At 40.9% G+C, this 22,243-nt stretch overlaps 2 protein-coding genes across 3 annotated transcripts in view; one reads left to right on the top strand and one right to left on the bottom strand.

The window, feature by feature from the left end:
• Positions 1 to 9,319, top strand: part of ltk (leukocyte receptor tyrosine kinase) — a 59,409-nt gene extending 50,090 nt beyond the window's left edge. For both annotated transcript variants that reach the window (XM_086127372.1, XM_086127371.1), the window contains exons 26-29: positions 176 to 277; positions 2,199 to 2,333; positions 2,423 to 2,513; positions 3,746 to 9,319. In XM_086127372.1, coding sequence (XP_085983498.1) covers positions 176 to 277; positions 2,199 to 2,333; positions 2,423 to 2,513; positions 3,746 to 4,747 — 1,330 coding nt within the window. In that variant the 3' untranslated portion in view covers positions 4,748 to 9,319. The remainder of the gene's footprint in view (positions 1 to 175; positions 278 to 2,198; positions 2,334 to 2,422; positions 2,514 to 3,745) is intronic.
• An 89-nt stretch (positions 9,320 to 9,408) lies between these two features.
• Positions 9,409 to 22,059, bottom strand: itpka (inositol-trisphosphate 3-kinase A). Its single transcript, XM_086127373.1, has 7 exons — positions 21,538 to 22,059; positions 14,866 to 14,962; positions 14,529 to 14,742; positions 13,672 to 13,876; positions 12,596 to 12,697; positions 11,480 to 11,551; positions 9,409 to 11,115 (listed from the first exon to the last, which is right to left on the bottom strand). The coding sequence occupies exons 1-7, from the start codon at positions 21,781 to 21,783 to the stop codon at positions 10,912 to 10,914; spliced, it is 1,140 nt and encodes a 379-aa protein (XP_085983499.1). The 5' UTR covers positions 21,784 to 22,059; the 3' UTR covers positions 9,409 to 10,911.
• Positions 22,060 to 22,243: the final 184 nt, after the last annotated feature.

The raw sequence follows: 22,243 nt of genomic DNA, 5'->3' as shown, positions 1-22,243 counted from the left end.
AAAAGTCACTCTGACATACTATATCAACTTTGCCTTGTCAATTTCCCCTGAAGGATTAGAATCATAATAAATAAATAAAGCAAAACCGGTTGACTTTATGATTTTTTTTTCTCGGTCCTTTTTAATTAATTTCTATTGACTTGCCATTCATGATTTTTTTATTTTTGTTGTTTAGAGCCAGCTACTACAGGAAAGGTGGCCGTGCCATGCTCCCAGTCAAGTGGATGCCCCCTGAGGCTTTCATGGAGGGAATCTTCACCTGCAAGACTGATACATGGTGAAAACCCACCCTCATAATATACTGTACTATATACTTACTGGACACAACATTAGGTACCCCTGCACAAACATGTGAGATACTATATAAAGGGAAAATGGCGGACTACATTGTAGTTGGATTTAATAATGACAATATTTTTACTTTTGAAAGATTTGCATTGGTATAGAAGTGCTCTCCATCACAATGAGAGGTGTTTTTAATATGGTGGTTGGAGTTTAGCTTTCTCACCAATGTTTGAAAAGCCTGAGTCAGAGTATTTATGACAATGTCCTTGCTTTAGACCTCATTAATGTTCAGCCATCGCCATTTGTCAATGCGTCCCTCTGAGGCAGGTGTCATATTCATGAGTGCCGTATGTTCACTTTAACGTCAACTTTGAGGTTTGGCGTTCAATCAAAAACATCCAATAAACTCATTTTATACACCCACAAAAAAATAAAGAAAAAGGGGTGAATTCCGATGGGAAAACATAGTAATGAACATAAACCAGATGTTGCTTCATAAAGTAAAATCCTCCTCTTCGTGAAAGCAAATGTCTGACATCTTCCAGTAAATGACATCATAATGACCAAAGCCTATTTAGGAACGGGGCAAGTGTGGCTGAAGAGGGGGAAAAATAAACACGATGAAGAACAGCAACCACATGGACGTAACTGTCAGGATGTGAATGCAATTGAACAAGCCAGACATAAAGCAGAGGCTAAATCAGGGGTATCCAACTCTGGTCCTCAAAGGCTCCTGTCCAGCATCTTTTAGATGCCTCCTCTCTTCAACACTCCAGATTCAAACTATCAACTCTGCAGAAGCATGATAACGATTTTGATCATTTGAATCGGGTGTGTTGGAGGAGGGAGACATCGAAAACATGTTGGATAGGGGCAACAACATTTTTTTTTTTTAAAACTACTCCTGTTTTGGATCACATTCGACTGCTTTTAGAAAATGCGGATTGTTAATGGTATCAATACTCATGCGTGAATGAACAAAGGAACAAATGCAGAGCTGCTGGGGGTATTTTTATTTATTTTTTTGCTATGCGACTCAGCCCTCACATGATTGTCACAATAAATGAGCGCAGTATGACGCTATGATTCCACATTCACTCCATCTTGAGCTTGAATAACCATCAGCGACATAGACTTTTATTTAGCAAGTCATTTCATCGAAGGGAAACCTTCTTAGAGAAAATCTGTTGCGTTTTTTTTCCAGGTCTTCATGGAGTTTATGAAAATTATGCCACAAGCTTTGGTCAATATATTCCAAGTCTTATGAATTATAGTACACTTAACACAAAATCAGTTTTACACCTGTGGACTGGAATAACTAAAGACTATCAAAGCATTATTACACATGGAGGAAGCACTTTCTGCTTACTTTTGACTTTAAGATGATTACTGAGGTGTTTGACATTGTGTAGTTGAACCACTGCTTCAAAGTGGCTATACATCTTCACCCTGCTGAGTTGACCATGTCGCAGGAGGAGAAACTCAGTTTGGGGTGGTTATCATCAGGTAGAGTGCAGAAGAGCTTGCACTCTACCTGTGACAGAAATACTGTAGTCAGATAACAAAAGACTTACTTGGTTGTTTCATTTTGCACTCCAGAAACCCAACTATATATAAACAAACAATTAAAAAGTAAATTTTCCAGAACATACATGTATATCCATCCATCCATTTTCTGACCCGCTTATCCTCACAAAGGTCGCGTGGCGTGCTGGAGCCTATCCCAGCTGTCTTAGGGCAGGTCGTATGGTGTTCCACAGGGTTCAATTTTGGGCCCCTGCTATTTTCATTATTTGTGTTGTTGTTATATGTGTTAACTGTAATTAATTTATTATTTTAATTGTCAGATGTTTCTGTTCATGTACAGCACGTTGTATACGTGCTCAATTGTAGAATGTTGTCCCCCCCCGCAGGTCGTTTGGAGTACTGCTGTGGGAGATTCTCTCTCTAGGCTACATGCCATACCCATGTAAAACAAACCAGGAGGTGCTGGAATTTGTTACCAGTGGAGGTCGGATGGACCCCCCAGAGGGTTGCCCCGGCCCTGTGTGAGTGCTCACAGCACAGTAAATTGGCTAAGTCGAGAACTTTTAAATCCCAGTCAAGCCAAACAATTCATAGTCGTGTCTGTGTTTAGTTATCGGATCATGACCCAGTGCTGGCAGCATTGTCCTGAACATCGGCCCAACTTCTCCACTATACTTGAGAGAATCAACTACTGCACTCAGGTACACTTTTTATCACTTCATTCGGTACACCTGCCCATGCTGATCAGATCCAATTCAAGAGTTGTGTGAAGCATTCTATTAACTCATTCAGTACCAACCAATTCTGGACCAAGTCTGAAAAGACGTTTAAAAACGTCTTTGGGAGTGAATGAGTTAATGCCCATTGTACAATTTATTGGCATTGTGTGGTGGAGAAGAACCGTATGCTACTGAAGGCTGTGTTTAATAGATTACATGTGAGTTGAAATATTAGGCAACAGTCTGTGTGGTTTAGTGCAGTTGTACAACACCGCAAATTACAATAATAAGCAAACTGTTACATTAAATTATAATTTCCCTGACCGGGTCAAACAAATGTGTGCATGATTATCTTTACAAAGAAGGAGTGTTTGATTAATCTCTAAGACTGGATTTGATAGTGTAATTGGTTCTTTTAATATTTTCACCACCCTCAGGGCTTCTCTTTGTTTTCAGTTTGGTTGTCAATAGCTGCTACATTTTGGACTTATGGCTGTGTTTCATCTTGGAATTTTCTTGAGTTTCATTTATGTACTAATTCAATAATTTGCACATAATACTCTTTCATTACTTCAAATGGTGAATATTACATTTTACATAACACATTTTTTATATAGGTAGGAATTGGTGATCTGAGAGCAAATGTTTCTGTGTATAACAGTATGGATTTCACCTATTCAATATGCCAACTGAAATACTGTATATATTTTTTATGATATTCACACAATAAAGTGCTCCATTTTACTAATGTTAAAATTTCCTGGGATTCTGGTTCCAGTAGATAGTCCATTTTTTTGGGCTTATCTGAAACATTTCAGTAGGGGACAATAAAGCTCCTATTAGACTGTGTAAACCAGGAGTGTCATTTGCGTCACGGGCCACATCGTAGTAATGGTTTCCCCTCAGAGGGCCTTTGCAACTGCATTTGGTTATGATTACAAATTGTTAACAATGATTTGATTTTAAAAAGTTCACAAACTATCTTCCACTTTATGATGAAGTAGGATTTGTTTAGTTTTTTTGCAAGAAACATCAAGTAGATGCACTTTGTTTGCTTTCGTGGGCCACAGAAAATGATGTGGCGGACCAGATGGAGTTTGATGGTTTAAGCGGTCAGTATGTTGTGGCCAGTTGGTATGGAGCATTTCTATGAGATGTACCAAATGAAAAACGGTCCTTTCATCTTTCTCGTTTGATCTCACTTGTCACATCAGGATCCGGAGGTGATCAACACACCTCTGCCAGTGGAATATCGGCCCACCACCGACGACGATAGCGCCGCAGTGATCCGTCCCTCCGACCCCACGCCTACCAGCTTCGCTCCTCTCCTCTCCTTGGCCTCCTCCTCCTCCTTGAGCCTGGCACCCTCGCCTATGTTCCCTCAGCCCGCCAAACCTCGCTTTCTACAGAACGAGACGTTGCCATGCCGCGAGGTGCTCCCGGATCCCTCCTGGGCTGAGGCGGCCCCGGCGGCCAATGCGTGCACGGGTGGCCTTGTGCTGCAGCCCGAGCCTCCCTTGCGCCAACCTTGCTCCACAAACAAGTCTCGTTCGGGGAGCCAACGGCTGAAAAACAAAACCAAGAATTTGTGGAACCCAACGTATGGCTCTTGGGTCTTGGAAAGCTTCAAGGGCAAGAAGACCTTGGCTCACACTCAGTCTGTGCCCATCTCAAGTCCTCCTTCCTGCAACACAGCCGCTCAGTCCTCCTCAGAGTTCAACCGAGCAGGCTACTCCAATTGCTCCCTCATTAAACCTGCCGCTCTCTGTATTTCTGCGTCCTCTTCTTGCCAGCCTCAAACCGTGCTTAGCGCGTCCCACAATAAGAGCCAAAGCAGCGGCGCCCCCTCTAAGGGGGGCATTGACCTAGCCAAGCTGCAGAGTTTCCCCTGCGGAAACGTCAATTACGCCTACGACGAGCACAGCTATGAAGCAGAGAGCATGCCCTTGGTGGTCCAGACCAAAGCTCCAGAAGCTCTCAAAAACACCAACTCTGCCCCCAGCATGTCCTCTGGGCTGAGCCTGGGGCTGACTCTGGGCCTCTACACGTCCTCCTCCTCATCCACTTCCTCTTTCTTCATGCCCAAGCTGCTGCTCAAGCGCCACGCCAGCTACGGGCACGAGGACGTGAAGAGGCACACTAAAGCTGAGAAGCCTTCACGAGACCGAGACTCCGGCTTCTCTCTGTCTGAGGATCTGAGCGTCACACCAATCTGAAAGTCAACATAGCAGGTTTTCTTTAAAAACAAAATGAGACCATGATAACCCCTTACAAAACTTTTTGTTTTTAATAATGTGAAAATGTTACTTGTATATGCTGTCTACAGTGAACCAACACTTACTATATTTGCCTGTTCGTAGATTTGACTTGAAGCGAGGGCCTATCCTCCGTTATTTGCTCTAAATAATTCAGACTGATTCAAGAAAACTCACATTTTTTGTTTACTGTTTTTGCTTTGGTCTAAGTTAGGGGTCAACAACCTTTTTCTCTATCAGCGGCCATTTCAATTCTCAGATGTCAGTCTCAAAGGGTCGCACTAAATTGAAGACAAAAAAATGCGTCCATGACAAGTACGCGAGTGGTTAACTCATCTGCCTCACAGTTCTGAGGTGTATCCATGAACAGTACAAGTGGAATACAAAATGGATGAATGGGTGCATTGTGCAGTTCATATAAAAACATGTGAGGCTAAGCTGTGTCAGATTTTTCCTGACCCTGTATTAGATATTTAGTAACACTTAGGAGTTAAGGGGTAGGTTCAGCATCTAGTAGAATTTTTTTCTGAAACGTAACCATAAATTACAACCTATGGCAAAATCCGTACTGCGCAAGCTTTTTATAAATTAGACTTAACAACAATAACAAAAAATGAACTCAAAGACCTGATGTGCTGAAAACAAACGTAAACACATTTTAAAATCAGAGTCAAAAATACATTTAGAGATGCATTAAGCCATTTCTGATTGACTTTCTATATCCACTGTGCCAGCCAGGTAGTAAATGATGAGCTCATGTAATGGTTCTGATGATTACAACGCTGGAAGGAGACTCCTCTGCATTGGGATTCAGAGAGCAGGAGTCTTTCATTTCTTCCTTTCTATTTTTTTTTTTTAAACCTGTCCTGTTCGGCTGCTTGGTTACGCAGTGCGGTGGATATGTACGCCTTTTTGATATTTGAGTAGTTTTACTGAGCAACTGGGGACTTTGATATCCAAGTACTCCCCCTGTTGTTTGGAGCAAGATGGATGTTTACTGGACATTCATTTGAATGTTTGAAAGGGGTCAGACAAAGAGAAAAGAGAACGGAGCAAAAGCAACATAGGACAATATCAGTATATTATAACCTTATTGTGTTTATTCTGGTCACATTGTCTCCAAAATGCTGAAATATTTTCAACTTTTTTTTTTGATTTGATTTAATTTTTGTCTCCGGGAAGCTTTGGCACTTACAATTGTGGCCAGCGGTTTGGATGTTGGAGTATCCAATATAAGAACCTCGGAGCATTTTGCTTTGTTGGAATTTTGAATCAACAACAACAACAAAAATTCAGGTTTCACAGAAGAGTTTTTGGGACGTTCTGAAGGAATAATGTGAAAAATACCAGAGTTTTGAAAGAAGAACGAAAGCGTGCCTCATTTTTGGCAATGTTGTCCAGGCGACGACTTAATGATGATGATGTAGCTGTTTGTACACCATGTAGCGCTTTTCTTGCTGGCTTTTAAATTTTAACTCACGTGGGCTTGGCCCACGGGCCACATACGGCCAACTTTTATGGTACCTTGACCTATGAGTTCAATTCACTCGAAGCTTGCTCGTACCTCAAATTTATTTGTGAATGAAACATTTCGGAGTAGACTCATAAGTAGAGGTGCAGCAATTGGTTAATCGACAATTGTTTTTGACAATCGAGCAATCGTTTTGAGACATTGTTTACCCGAAAATTGTTGGAATTTTACCCTCTCAACAGTAAATATTCTCATATTTCTGTCGTCTCTTTTTGATTATCTTTGTGTTTAATCAAAATATGACATTTGCAAACATTTACTTTGTAAAATAATATCTTTTTTTTCTTCTATTTCCTGACATGTTATGGACCAAACCAATAACTAAATCATAATCAGTTTGTTTGCACATTTCCTGCACTGTCAATTTGAAATAACATTCTGTTTTTAAATACAGAGAAGAAAAAAAACAACTTCAATCAATTAATCAATTGCAGTCATACGCCTAAGTCAGGATGCCACCACAGTTTTTGCCGAAAATTGGTAGTAAACATGTTTTTCTTCATTTTGTGTTCTTTGATCTCAATAAATAATCTGTTGTAAATAATCATTTGTATTCACTAATTAGTTGATTACCGGTAAGTATAATTAAATTCATTCTGAATAATAAAAACTTAAAATGATCATTAATTTACCAGTATTAATATCAATTATTTTACATACACATTTTCATTTCGGTGAGGTTTTTTTTCTCACACATTTGAGTTTGTGTGTGTGTGTGTGTGTGTGTGTGTGTGTGTGTGTATATATATATATATATATATTTTTTTTTTTAAATTAAAACACAAGTCTGCTCAAATTGCTGGACAAAACCCGATGAGCTCCTTTTGGGAGTTCAGGAGCTAAACTAGGGCGGCCCGGTAGTCCAGTGGTTAGCACGTCGGCTTCACAGTGCAGAGGTACCGGGTTCGATTCCAGCACCGGCCTCCCTGTGTGGAGTTTGCATGTTCTCCCCGGTCCTGCGTGGGTTTTCTCCGGGTACTCCGGTTTCCTCCCACATTCCAAAAAACATGCATGGCAGGTTGATTGGACGCTCTAAATTGTCCCTAGGTGTGAGTGTGGGCGTGGATGGTTGTTCGTCTCTGTGTGCCCTGCGATTGGCTGGCAACTGATTCAGGGTGTCCCCCGCCTACTGCCCGGAGACGGCTGGGATAGGCTCCAGCACCCCCCGCGACCCTAGTGAGGATCAAGCGGTTCGGAAAATGGATGGATGGATGGAGCTAAACTAAGATAAGATAGTTAACCGAGTTAAGCTAATGACTACTGTACAAGAAAGTATAAATCTTTGACATAATGCTGATATTCCACTTGAAGGAAAGATATGTTTTTGTGCTCATTTATGTTCACTCGGTGTAGCATGTAGTTATGAAGTTGTTTCAGCTTTAGGCATCTTGACTCAAAACAGAAGATGACAGCTGTGAAGTATTGGATGATTTTTATACTGAACTAGATAGAATGGACTAACATTTTAATTTGATTTTAACTTCTCATAAATACATACTGTATATATTGCACTTTTATTTGAAGTCAATCACTGCCATTGGATATTACGACAAGAGTTGTACTAGCCACGTTTACTCAGCAGAGGGAGTTCTTTAGCTGTGACATGGACAATGAGCTGCTCTATTCGTGTGCCTGTGTTCTTTATCACACAACATATATTATGTTGATTATGAGTATTCTTGTGAATTGTTCCTCAGCAATCAATAATAATCTGCAACTATAAGTGTCTGTATTTTTACAAAATGGGTTATATGTATACAGGTTGTGCTTTTTGTCTGCTTTGAGACGCAAATGTTTATTTGTTAAGTGGGGTATACACATAACGATATTTAATATGTGACAGACACCACACGACAAGTTAAAAAAAAAAATCATTATGTTCCTGCTCTATACTTTTAGGTGCATATTCTTCTGTTTGCGCTGAAGTCAATTAATTGCTTAACTTTCTTGCGACCGTTCTCCCATTTAGGCTTCTGAAACATCCACCATACGTAAACTGTGAATCCCATTGCATTCACCAAAGAAATTAAATTCTGAGGATTCCTGCAAATCTCGGATTATGGAGTTTTCCTTTGACATTAATTTCACAGAGCCCCATTTGGAAAACACTTTAAATGTGAAATTAACTCGCGTAGTAGATGTTTATAGGGGTTCCCAACCTTTATTGAGCCAAGGCAGATATTTTAAATTTGTAATTTCACACCTTTTGACATATGATAGACCATTTATTTTTTTCTTTCTGTCATAAACGTTGTCAGCATAGAAAGAGGGACAAAGACACATTTGTTATTGCTGAACAATTTTGGGAGAATGTCCCAGAGTTGTCCCAGATGTTTTGCAAACTAAAAGCGATGAGGGCAACCAAATATCGAAATTGAAACTAAACCTTGATTCAGACCTGTATTCAATTTAAAGACGAGGTTAACATTGTTTAGCCCACTCCAGTTCTCAGTGACTCACTTAGTAGAAAAGCACCCTATATGAAAAAGAAGAAATGTTCCCTTACCTGATAATGATATGGCGGTTGCAAACTATTTCGACACCTTACAAACACTCAACACAACCAATTGTTTAAATAGTGAGCTTCCTCACTGGCTATTATTCGTTCCATTTCAGGGAACGATATACGTGCCGCGGTACAACTCGGTTTGACCACACTTTGACCATCTATTATATAATTTCCAAGCATATCGATGAGCAGAAATTAGTCTAACACATCTCATACCACAGGATAATCTTACAATAAAATACAGGTAATGAAATAATCTGGCCTCTGCCGATTTTTGATCATAAAGGAAGAAAAATGCCCAACTTGGCTCTGATTGCATGTACCTCGAAATGCCCCCCGCCCCATACGTTGCCAAACGCGGTTTATGCATTCTATATTCCATTGAGCTGTCATATTTGCTGAGTGTGAACACTATGCAATGTAATTGTCTTTCACACTTGCATCTAACCAAAATGTGCCCAGAGTTAATAAACATATACAGAGCTTAATCGTGTGTATTTGTTGTGTGTAGTTACTCTGTGTATAATTCCTCACCAAACAAGAAAGAAGCAGAAAGAAAGAAAATAAATGCAAGCGAACCCATTAGGATGCCACAATAGTGTTTTACTGTTAAAAGGTAAAAATCAACGGCATTTCCCTCTTTACTGTAGCCCCACATACATTCGTCTGAGCCATTTGAATAGGCCTAAATCAATGTGTTCATTAATAGTATCTTTAGACATTTGTCAAATCATGACACACTGTTGAAGAAAATATGGGAAATAAAACAATTTGACTCAGATTACCTAAAACTCGAAAGGCTCCTGACATTCAGTTAGAATATATAAATGTTTAAAGATTTGGTACATATTTTATTCAAAAGCTGTTGGCTTTTTGCTTTAAAATACATTTTAAATGACCATAATGTTTCCCGTTGATCACCGTCTGGGAAAGCACGATTAAAGTGGTCTTGCGCTACCTAGTGGCAGAGTAACTGACAGACTTACCAAGCCCCGTAGCCCAATGTTGAAATCTCTCGTCCTGCTCTAAATATCAAATTTAAATGTGTTTTCCGAAATAATATTCACCTTGATCGAAATGATACTTAGATTGATGCCCTTTTGTCATGATCTGGCTTTGTTGACTTTGGTTTGGGTTTGAAATTTTATTTCGCGTTCTCCTTGTGATCCATTGTCTGGTGTCACGCTTGGTTATTGGGTTCACCTGTGCTTTTCATTTGGTCCCTTGTTTTAATCGATCAGCTCCCTCCAAACCTTCGTGATGTGCAGGTGGTTCTTGTTGTCTCGTCGATTTGTTTCTATTTAGTTCCGTGCTTTCACTCATTCCTTGTTTGTTCGGTGACCTGTTGCCCATCCCGGTGGCAGTTTTTTGGTTCTTGTTTTGGTCAAGTCAATGCTTTAAGTTTTTCCTGAATCTTATTTTGGACTTTCATATTTGTTTTTGTTTAATTTTGAGAATGAACACATTTTCTTTTTTTCCTCCTGCCCATTGATGAATTATTCACTGTGTTAGACTTATTTTTGCAGATCTCTCAAAATCATGTTGAACCTGTTAACAAGGCTCAACAGAACTTGCTGCTCGTTCCAGTAAGTCTGTCCCAGAATTTTGTTAAAAAAAAAGACTAAAAAAGCTAAACCCACAAAATTTAGGTTCACTTTTAGCAGGGATTGTAGAGCTCTGTGAAACGGTGTCGAGGTCATGAAACTGAGGTCGTGCTTGAAATGGAAACTTAATGTTACATGAAAAACATTAGCAGATGGTTCCTTTCCATTTTCAAACGAACACTGCTTTCTTTTGGTCATATGTTATGAAAGCTGAATTAAAACTTTCAGTTTGTTTGCTCGCCGACTAGTTCTCTGGATCCTTTGTGGCAAATTACATAAACTGAATCTTAATTGTTCTTCTTGCCAAGCCCTTTTGGATAATTATGTACCTTCAACCCTGTATTTTGTCGCTGGGTCTTAGTTTTGTCCACATGGTGTGCACACCTGCTGCCTTCGACATAAAAACCTCGGTCCGCTTTCATTGCTCTTTAAAAGCCTGGCGACCTTTCACCCACTTGCGTGTCCACTTTCCAAGCCAGACTCATTTGTTGCTTAGGGCCTCCATGGTGCGGATGAGGTTTTGCAGGCCCAAAAGGTATCCGTCCTCTCGGTTGCCCTCTCGCCAGGGAACGTCGTGCTTTAGCACGTGGCCCTCCGGCAACGCGGTGGTCTTGCCAAAGTCAATCATCCACACCTGAGCGTTGCCCGTGTGGTCGTGGATGAAAAGCAGAGAACTGCCGATGACCTGGAGGGGGGAAAACGACACCTCTCACTAAGGGGCCGCGCAACTCAACAGCGCAATAATAAACGGACTGTTCAACGAAAGGCAACCAGATGCGTGCGCGGAGACCAAACCCTAACAAGACCAGCGGGAATGAAAACGAATGGATGGAAAACGGTACGTAAATGCCTACAGAAAATTAATTCATTCCAATTTCAAACTTCAAATGTCCATTTAAATTTTTACAATGAATCAATTAACCAATGATTTAATGACAGTATTCAAATGAACTTATTTTGCTGACAATATGGATTGTGAAATGGTGCAGTGGACCTAAAATGACCGAAGGCCCTTTTGCAAGCACGCCGTTACTACTCCTCATCATCACCTCATGCTGCTTGAAGAACGCCGATGTTTTCAGCGCCTGTTGGATTTCCATCAGTCTGCTCAGGTAGGACTGCTGTGAAGAAATCAAGACATGCACATGACATTCATTAAACTTGCCATGAGCAGCTTAATGTGACAGTACCGCAGAGGGTATGAGTGAGACCACAGGGCAAAAGTGTGGCGATAGCCATAGAACACGGAAATGCATAAGAACGCGTCTGGACATTGAGCAACACAATCGTTGACGTTCTAATATTACCAAGAGTTCCTCCTTTCTACTTGAGTAGTTTTACTTTATGATAGTGGTTCATTTTTCTTTATTCTTGTGACAGTTTAAGCCACAAAGACTACAATTTTCCCTATGAGATAGTTGTTTTGAAATTAGAACTTGTAAGTCAATCATTGTGATAGTTGTATTCGAATTTGGAGCTTCCCCTGTCATGACACTTTATATGTGACGTAAAGCAGATGTGGACACATCGATATTTGGGTAGTGTGTGAATATTTGCTTTGAGCTTGGAATCCTTCTGCCAGTTTGCTAATGCAGGTCAAACGGTATGACTTGGCTTATTTCACGTACTTTTTTCCACAGCGTAACAGATGTTTGCAGATGTGCAACCACATCCTGCACCCATACACACGTTCACCAGCCGCAACATTAGCTACACTTGAAAAATGTCATCTACTATACTTTCGACGATAACTACATTTGACTCTCATGTCGTGAAATACCAGGACCACTGACTTCACTTTCATGGAGTGATATATAAATTGTAAGCAATAATTATATTCATTTTTTAAAACTCACTCTGATCTTAAATTTTACTAAAAAATCATTCCTCTAAATTTCCATATATATCCATTTCCTTTTGTATTTGTCCTCATTAGGGTTGCAGACCACCCTGCGCAACAGAAACAGTGGCCTGTCGATAGCAGGGCACATGTAAACAACCATTCACACCTTTACAATTATTGACAGTTTGGCCTGCAATTAATATAACATTCATGTTTTTATTTCATTGTATTGTAGCTTTTATTTATTATCAGGGTTGCCTTGTACGTGTCTGTCCTTGCGTGCAATATTCCAGTGTTCTCATCTTTGTTTGCTGCCACTTACTATAATGTTGACGTTGTCACCAACAAAGTCCTTGAACGACTCGATGATATCCTGCTCCGACCTGGTTTTCTTGAAGTCGGTCCGACACGTGCCGTCACATTTCTGAACACAAGGAAAAGACGCATAATAAGACAATAAGGTTACCGTGAACGCATGCATGTCAGGCAAAGCTCCAAATGATTTGTTTGACTTGACCTGAGAAAAACAGAAAATACACTTGATTTAGAAGATTCCGTTGACAAATGAATTTCCGATCTGAAAAGCACCCGAGGGCTTTAATATGAGCTTTGGCACGATGAGCTTTGATGTAAATACATTTTTGACCTGGATGGGGCAACTTAATGTACTTCGTTTGAAAGTCAAATGGTTACTGTACTTAAGTAGATTGCCAACTTTAGGGGAGTATGGTATTTATTTTTCTAATGGCTTTTAACATTTAGCATTTGGAAACAGATTCTTTTTTTTTTTGTCTGTCATATTTGGAAAAAAGGGACAGCGTTGATATGGAGGAATGTTAACCAGGTAGCATTAATGTTAGCAACGCATTTGGAAAGACATCCACCATCAAATGACCTTATTTAAGTGTTTCATGAGGTTGGCTACAAGAATGATTATTGGTGAATATGTTGAATGGTGTTGGTATTTTTATCGCCTATGAAGTCAAGGTTATCATGTGGGCGGCACGGTGGGCGACTGGTTAGCAGGTCGGCCTCACAGTGCAGAGGTGCAGGGTTCGGTTCTGGCTCTGGCCTTCCTGTGTGGAGTTTGCGTGTTCTCCCCATGCAAACGTGGGTTTTATCTGGGTACTCCGGTTTCTTCCCACATTCCAAAATCATGCATGGTAGATTAATGCAACACTCCAAATTGTCCCGAGGTGTGATTGTGAGCGCGAATGGTTGCTCGTCTGTATGTGCCCTGCGATTGGCCGGCAACCATTTCAGGCTGTACGCCGCCTACTGCTAGACTCCAGCCCGCCCGCGACCCTTGTGAGGTTAAGCGGATTGGAAAATGGATGCAATGGATGAAGTCAAGGTTATTATGTGAAAGTGTGTTACAAAGTGGCCGTCTGCGTGTACCTTGATGCCGTCTATCCTGAAGCCCATGGTGTTGCTGGAGCTCAGGCTTTCCCTCCACTGCATGTAGCGAGGTTTAGTGACTCCACAATGGGAGTGTTCCTGGGCTGTCGGGCCTTCGGTGTCAACCTCCACCATCTTCCTGTACAGGTCCTCCCTCGGCTTGGGCCGCTCCCGCGCTCGAACCAGTTCTTCCTCCAAGTAGGTTCTACAAGCAGGAGGAGAATGTTTACACGCCATCGGCATTGAAGGCCACACTCCAAAATGTCAGAGTGTTTGTGCAAGTGAGCGGTTTTGAAAGTGTGTGGTTCACAAACAAAGGGGAGTCTCCAGGGACACCCAGAGCGTGTGAATGTGATGCAAATGTGCCGCCGCACAGCTCGCGTGTGGACGGGTACTTTAGTTTTTGAAGACTTTTCCGGAACAAAGGGGAAGTTAAAGGGTGCAAACCTGTTTGTGCATATTTTGTGTGTACTTGCACATCATGCTGTGGGAGGAAGTCAAGAATAAAGTGTGCAATTAGAACAGGTGTTCCCTTATAGAGCACTTTACTCTAAGCAGAACATACTGTCACCATTCTCCACGTCTCACACACACACACACACACACACACAGAGAATTTTTAATTCATATTTTCTTATAACTATGACTATACAACTGCGTTGTGGGGGTTAGTGACTTCTGCCGAAATTTGCGTTACCTTGGCAACATGGGCTCACTGTAAACTGACAAGCTCCTGTAGATACTAGCATGAAATGTTACTGTTAATATTTTTAAATGATAGTCAAATGTTTGCATCAAATCCATTCAAAATAAGAAAATAGGTGAAAGAAATGACCCTTTAGACATAGCTTAGTTACCTTACTCCCATCTTGCAGTCCATAACATTTGGAAGGTCAAAGGCTGCCAGCAGGTCAGCCATGCGTATGAAGGATTCTCCGTCTTTCTCCACCACGCCGTGGTAAACGGGCACGAACGGCAGCAGAGCGTCACCGCTCAGCCTTTCAAAGCACCGCACCTCATTCTCAGAAAATTTCTTCAGAATGCTGCCCTCGTCTGCTGCTTTGAAGTTACCTGGCATCACATGTTCAGCCTCCACTAAGTCTGGTTTTATGATTAGGAATGACATTAAGGGTGGGGAGGTGCGGCGGGGCTGAAGGAGGGTCATGGGAAGTGATTCAAGTGGGCCAACCTTACCTTTATGACCAGCGAGCTGCACCCAGTTTAGCTTTCTTCTTTGGGCAGCGCTAAAGGGCCAGTGGACGATAGTCTTCAACTTCCACCATGGCCTGGTCTGATGAACATAGACATCATCACAATAGAAAAGATGTTATGTCATTTAGAAAAAAAACCCGCAACTGAACCACGGAAAAAACAATGTCTGTCCCTAACTCAACCATAAAGAGTGCCCTGAAGAAGGATAAATCACTGCCCAAGTTTAATATCAGATGCAGAAAATGAAAGGATGGATGGTCCGATATTTTTTGAGGGGAGTGTATTTTGTTTTTCTACTTGCGTCATTTTCACACAATCATCCAGAGCGTTTACTTACGGTATGGAAAGTTGTCACACAATTTCCTAAACCAAACCAGACATGAACATAACCTAAAGACATGACAGTGTGTAATTTAATTTTTTTTCTCAACACATTTCATAGTTTCATGCTCAGTTGGCTGAATCAAACAATTAGAACTACAGCCCATGGTACCACTGATGTAATGTGGCTTTCTTTGCTGTCTGCAAACTGTGTCTGTAACTCTAGGGAGCTGTATCCCCCCCCCCCCCCGCCCCTCCCCCCCCAAAAAATCAATTGCTCTGTTTTGACAATCAGAGGTATTAATGTGTATGTGTATTTTTGTGGTTGTAGTTTGCAGATGACAACTGTACTGCAACCAAAACTAAGCATTGGTATCTTTATAACCGCAGAATTGTAGGACAAAGTTTTTCGGGGCATAATTCTCCTTTCGGACTGCGCCGAGTTGCTGCTTTACTTGGCAGAAATGTTTATTTCATATGCTTGTTTGGAGGGCTCCTTCTTTCACCGCTGCTTTCTCGCCCCTCTCTTGTCACACATGCGAATATGCAAACAGACACAAGGAAAACAAAGTGACAGCTTGCATATTTCACAGAGACGCACAGCGGTGCTTCACACTTTCAGGGAACTGCGTGTTTTATTTCCCTGCAATAAAAGTGGCTCGAGCTGAAGTGTTCGAAATGTTTAGTGACATTATCACACTTCTCAAAAACGCGACACACTCGATGCTAGATAATTCCCAGTTGTCTGTGTTCAACTTTGACATGTTGTCCTCTTCCACTGGCATGACGGGGGCGTCGTGTTGTGCTACGGCGACGTGATGGAAAGAGGAAATGAAACACGCGCTGTTGTGTTGCACTGATTACTTCTCAAATAATTGTTCTACATGCAAAATGTTTTAAAAGTAAAAATGGATTTGTCTTTTTTTACTTTTTTTTTTTTTTTTTTTTTTGCTTCAAGTCCTTCGGCCCTTCCTCTACCTGCATGTACCAGCTGCATTAGTGTATTATTTATACGTTTATCATGTTTATGTAATGATTGCAATATTTCACAACACCAGCATATGAGTTACTGGTCTGTCAATAGCCTCGATTTTTCTTTTTTAAATGCGCGTATAGATAACATGATTATATTACATTATATAAATAACAGTGGTTCAAAATGGTATTGCTTCTGTCAATGTTGAATTTATGACAGGCAACTGAAGGGTTGGGTAGAGAAACTCTCGTTGATCCATCCACTCGTTAGGGTCATGGGTGAGCTGGAGTCTATCGTAGGTGTGATATGAATTTTAGTTTGTTCAGTCATGTCTCGTGATTGACTGGCAACCATTCCTCTTGTGTGTAACTCGAATGAGAAAAGTCAAAAGATGGAGCTTCATTGGGGGTCATTTATAACCATCGATCTCTGTGTAACTGTCACTCCAATCGGTTGAGGTAACTGCCTCAAAACTCAATTGCATTTGCTTATTTAAATGTAATTTCATATTTTGGTTTGTTCTCGCCAACTTGCACATACTGGACAGATTCAATGACCAAAGTCTAAAGATGTTTAGGCTAGGTGTGAGTGTAAGCACGGATGGGTTTTTTTCTTTTCTTTTTGTCTATGTGCGCCCTGCGATTGGCTGGCAATTGGTTCATGGTGTCCCCCGCCTTCTGCCTGAAGACAGCTGGGATAGGCTCCAGCACTCCCCCCGCGACCCTGGTGAGGATAAAGCGGATCAGAAAATGGATGGATGTTTCATTTGGGCCTTTATTTATTTATTTATTTATTAGCTAGCATGATTTCCATACTACAGATTTCTCCTTATTGTTGTTTTCTCATCTATAACATACTGACTCATGTTTATACCACCCTAGTTTGGTAGAACTTTCCGAATTTGTTGTAGTGAACGCTTAAAAGTCTGCAGGCGTTTACCGGTAAGTTTACTCAGAATGAAGTGGATACTGGAAATAAACTGTTGTATTCATGGTTCATTTGCTTTTGCTTTCGAGTAAATCTAACCTATAAGACTAAAACGTGTGCATAATAAACCTCCAATTAATTTATTGCTTACATGAGAAGGGGACCTTGAAAAAAAAAACCCACATCAAATTGGAATATTGAGGGGGAAAAAAAAACAATTAAAATATTTTTCCAAATCCTTCAGCCCTAAACAATCCACTGCAGTCATTTACAACTGTGCATTCCTGTGATTTGTCGCTAGATAAGGTGCGTTTGACATGTCTTTCCCGATCAGCACTGCAGCTCCTTTGTGTCTGGCCAGAGATTCCTGGCATGTGGGACACCCAGGCTGGCAAAGCAGAGCTGATCAAAGCGGTTGCCCATGGCAATGCTGCGAGCACAGGCTACAGAGGCACTCGCATCCAAGGGAAAGAAAGTGAAGAGGCAGGCGTGAGACAGACCGACAGGCTCTGTGACTAATATCTGCCGTATTAAAGTGTGCCGACACCTTTGACAGGGCGATACAAACTCAGCATGAAAGCAGTAGAAATGATAAGTCTCTTCTGAGCGCTTAACTTATGAAATACTGCAGCTCTATAGTGATGTGGAAGTGATATTGACTTCCTGTAACGGTGCCTTGTTAAATGTCAAAGCTCGATTTGCTAAAAAGGGGGGTGGAAAAAATGAAAAGAGCATTATTGCATAATGCCATGTTCGCCATTCAAATGTGTGTGTGTGTGTGTGTGTGTGTGTGTGTGTGTGTGTGTGTGTGTGTGTGTGTGTGTGTGTGTGTGTGTGTGTGTGTGTGTGTGTGTGTGTGTGTGTGTGGGCGGAGAAGGGCACTAAACACTGTCGCTCCGATCCGATCTGGCGATGAAAACATTTCCCTTTGAAGCGATGGTTCTATATTCTCTAGGAATGGTGAAACCCGTGTGAATGTGCGCTCCTATCGGGTCATTTGTATTGACGATGTTGAAGAGAAAATGACAAGCGCCGACCTTTTAATGGAGAAGCGAGAAGGATGAGTGAAAGAGTAACGTTTAGCGGTGACACTGTTGACCTAGAGAAGACGAACCACCGCAGTGTCTATGAGCACAGTCAGCCTTGCAATTCTCTTACTATCGTGAGAGAAATTCAAACCTTTCGTGGCCATTGTGTCTCGCAAACTGCGCTCAATAAAAGCACGTCAGGTCTGACTGAGAAGCATCGACAAACAAAAATGTTCTTCGACCAAGAAGATTAACATATACACACAGACACCCTCGGCCTGTGTTTAACTTGAGGCCGCTCCCGCAACACCTGCAGTATGTGTCTAAGGAGGGACAGAGCAACATTGAAACTTTAAAAGGCTCGACGGTCGGGATCCTAATAGAAAAAAAAAGTGTTCTAGTGTTCGTGTTGTGGCGTCATCACAGTTGAATATACTTTTCAGTCATGCGAGCGTTACAAAAAGTAAACTGCTGTTACCTTTGATGACAAGTGATGGAAATGTAATGTGATGTGGAGAGGAACGTTGAGGCAGGGAGAATTTAGCCAAACAACATTGCCTGCTGCCACCGAAGCGTAAAAAAAAAATCCAGAGTGGACCCAAAAGAAAAAAAAACAAACTTAAAAACAGTCACCATTAACTGTGATGATGAATGACGGATGCATTCCTGAATACAGACAGAGCGATTGCTTAACACGGAACGTTAATTTGCAAGTATGCATTGTCGGAGTGTGCATGTCTCCAATAAATGATGATTCGATACATACCTAGTCAATACATAGTGTCCGATATAAGTCAAAAACGGTACCGGTACGTTTTCAAATGTAATGATTTAGTTTGATTCAGTGGGATTATGATTCATTTCAAAGATGTGTGGCTGTAGTTTTTGTCATGTTAATTTTTTTTCATGTAACATGTAAAAGCTTTCCAAAGCCCAAACTCTGAGTGAATTAAATTCAGAGAAACTACAACTGGTCATCAGCAACGTTGAATCAGAGATGGCTTTATGTGTCAGTGTCACTCAACATTTGTTTGACACCGATTTAAAAAAAGTCTCCATTTTTTTTCTGCCATGGGATTTTGTGATTTTAATTTTTTTTTAGCTTGTGAGTTTGACCTATAAAAGCATTTCAGCATATAGAATAAATTATAGCAATGACATTTCAGAAAAGAAAGCGCACTGAATCTACCTATATTACATATTATTTTTATTATTATTAAAACCTCATGTGCTAGAGAAAAACCCAGGGCTTATTCGGAAACACCCCAAAAATAAATAAAATGTAGAAAAATTAACTTGCATCACTGATTTTAAAAAAAGTATTAAATTGTGGACCAGTATTGTATTGTTGCGTTGTATTGTCAAAAGTATTAAAGGTTATGGTTGGACCTTATTGTGACAAAGTGCTATTGTCAAAAGGTGCCCCGTGGTCAACAAAACTTGTTTCAGTTCGTGAGCACTGCAAAGCTCATTACGGTGATGGAAGTCTTTGATAAGTTGAGGCAGAGATAACCTAATTTCATTGGTTTGCTTAATGACATGGCCAGACGATTATCTTTTGTAATAGGAAGGAAACAAACAACGTCGCGAGATTTTCCCAATATGTCATTATGATGACCTAAAACAAGACAAAACTTACATAAGCAGAGGACAGGACAGTGGTATATAAATAACCACAGAAATGTAGAAGTGGCTTCTTTCCCGCAATGACGCCTTTGCTAAAGTACTCACGTTGACATTTGATGGCACTTTAAAATCAAGCAGACAAACAGACATTTACCACGGTATAATGGGCCCCGTGTTAATTGTCTGAAAGAGATCCTTTGGGAGGATGTGCTTTGCTTACTGCTGTTTATGTGATGCGATTATGTTGGCTTTGGCCTCAACGCTGAAGTGTTCTGTCATGTGGGTAATTGTACCAAAGGACAACGGAGCGGGTCAAGGATTTCATTCAATTCATTTGCACTTTTGCTTTCAATTGATTGATGCGTGGAATGAAATTAAGCCACATCAATCGACATTTGTCGAATGATTCTCCAACAGGAAAATCCCAATGGGAAAGTCTACCTCCTTTGGAAGACTTTGGTAACGTTAAAATAGACTGAGATATATACTGTACATGCATTTTATTTAGGTTTTCATTTAAGGGGTCATCATTAAGGCCAGATCCAGCCTTCCACATCATTTTTTGTAGCCTTGCATGACTCAACTTTTTGTTGACTTCTTCAACCCAGGAATAGAGTCAACCCTTGTTATTTGCAGAGGTAAGGGACTAAAACCTGCAGAGCAAAGATTTGCAAATAACATTCAAATATTTGTACTTGCCAATATAAATAGTACAAAGCCTAAATGAAGACGAAACGTTGACTCCCAAACTCTTTCATCCTCTGGCCTTGTTCAGTTTTACAACTCATTCAATTTTATGTGGCAAATTTTACAATAGTCTGTTACTTTTCTGTTTTTTCCTGCTTGGTTTTTATTTTTTACCTTTAATAGAATAATGTTTTTCCACTGACATCAGTTCTTGTCAATAGTATAACTATCCATGTTTTTGTTGTTGTTCTTGTAACCTTACAGAGTCCAGTTTTATTCGCGGCAATGCACATGTTGTAAAATACACCTAAAAAAGTGGCATAGTACATATATTCTTCCTACATTGCTAATAATATAGTGCATAGTTGCTATTCACCGGGGCTTGGGACCAAACTCAACCATGAATAGCAAATTGTCTCGACTCATTTAAATGTAAACATCTGGTAGAAAACATGAAGTAAAAAAAATAAAGAAATCAAATGTTACATTTGAAATGTCACTCATTTCCCACACATTATATAATTTAATACAATTGAGAACAGAGAAGTGAAAAAAAATTGGCTTTCAGGCATTTCAACTTGCCAAACGTGGCCATGATAGAACCAAAAGAAAGAAAGAAAGATGTATTGTCAAGAGAACTTTATCTACATATCAAGAGCTGACATTGTAAATAAGAAAATTCCCACCCTTGGGAAGTTTCATTACATTTGCCCAAATGTGGCTAATTATCTCCCCACAAAAATAAAAATAAAAATAAATAAATACTGGGTTATTTTCCCAACCCTCTCGCTTGTAGGTAACTGTGAATTTTGTGCAGATTGGGTTACCAAGGTTGGCTCAATTGTGTTGACCCAGGAGACTGGGTCACATATCGATGATCAATTGATAGATATGTATATACCAGTTCAGGTATGATATATAGATTTGCATATACCAGTTCAGGGTAAACCGCCCATAGACGGGTTGAATGGGCTGCAAATCGCCCGCGACCCTCCTGAGGATATAGTGGTTCAGAAAATGGATGGATGGATTTACTGTGATTATTGATGCAGTTTCACCCTGCTCTATTTTCTGTAATGGTGCACCCACCTCTCCACTGTCCACCAGGGGCTCCAGAGTGATGATGCCTTTACTTTTGCTCTCGTTGTCGCTCAGGAGGTCATCCTCTGATTCCACCGCAGAGGAGCCGGTGGAGGAGACGGAGGAGGTGGACAGCTTCCTCCGCAGGCTCCCGTCCACCGTTTCGCCGTCCTCCCAGTCCTCCTGTTTCATCTCCCGCGAGAAGCCGCCCCCATCCGGGGTGATGGTCACTTGCGGTACTCGATGTGCTTCCATCACACTTCCGAACGCGCTCGCCGGTTCAATTCGCTCGACAAACTGTGGGAGTTCATCGCAACTCTGTAGGAAGCACTTGCCAAAAAAAAAAAGTCAGACCCGAATCTTTGGAGTTCCTACGCTCTTTTGGGTGACATTGAACGCGTCCTGGCAGAGCAAGACAAAGACTTCGAGGCTCGTGCTGCCTTCAGGAGCTTCACGCTTGTGAGGAAGCTTTTTTTCAGTACAGTATTCAAACAGTTCAACCCACACTTCCTCGTTGCTTCTTTGCAAGAGTCGTCTCCACTGAGTTGTGTGCTGGTGCACGAACCGCGTTCATGTGGTTCACGCCTGCGCACTCAATCCAAAATTATGTACAGTGCGGGCGAGCAAACTTTTTTTTTGCAATTAAATAAAGAATTATGCCTTTAGTCACACTTATTTTGATCTAAATAAATTAATACAAACAAATCATAAAAAT

This window comes from Hippocampus guttulatus, chromosome 13 (assembly GCF_054856545.1).
Source record: "Hippocampus guttulatus isolate MCC_2025c chromosome 13, RoL_Hgut_1.0, whole genome shotgun sequence".
Lineage (NCBI taxonomy): Eukaryota > Metazoa > Chordata > Actinopteri > Syngnathiformes > Syngnathidae > Hippocampus > Hippocampus guttulatus.
Note: the sequence above shows the minus strand (reverse complement) of the source record. Positions and strands in the feature narration are given on the sequence as shown.

Coding starts and splice junctions, on each gene's coding strand:
- itpka (XM_086127373.1), bottom strand. CDS start 21,783: ATGGAAGCACATCGAGTACCGCAAGTGACCATCACCCCGGATGGGGGC. Junction 14,963..21,537: donor CCCTGGTGGACAGTGGAGAG/GTGGGTGCACCA, acceptor TATGTTCATCAG/ACCAGGCCATGGTGGAAGTT. Junction 14,743..14,865: donor GCAGCTCGCTGGTCATAAAG/GTAAGGTTGGCC, acceptor ATGTGATGCCAG/GTAACTTCAAAGCAGCAGAC.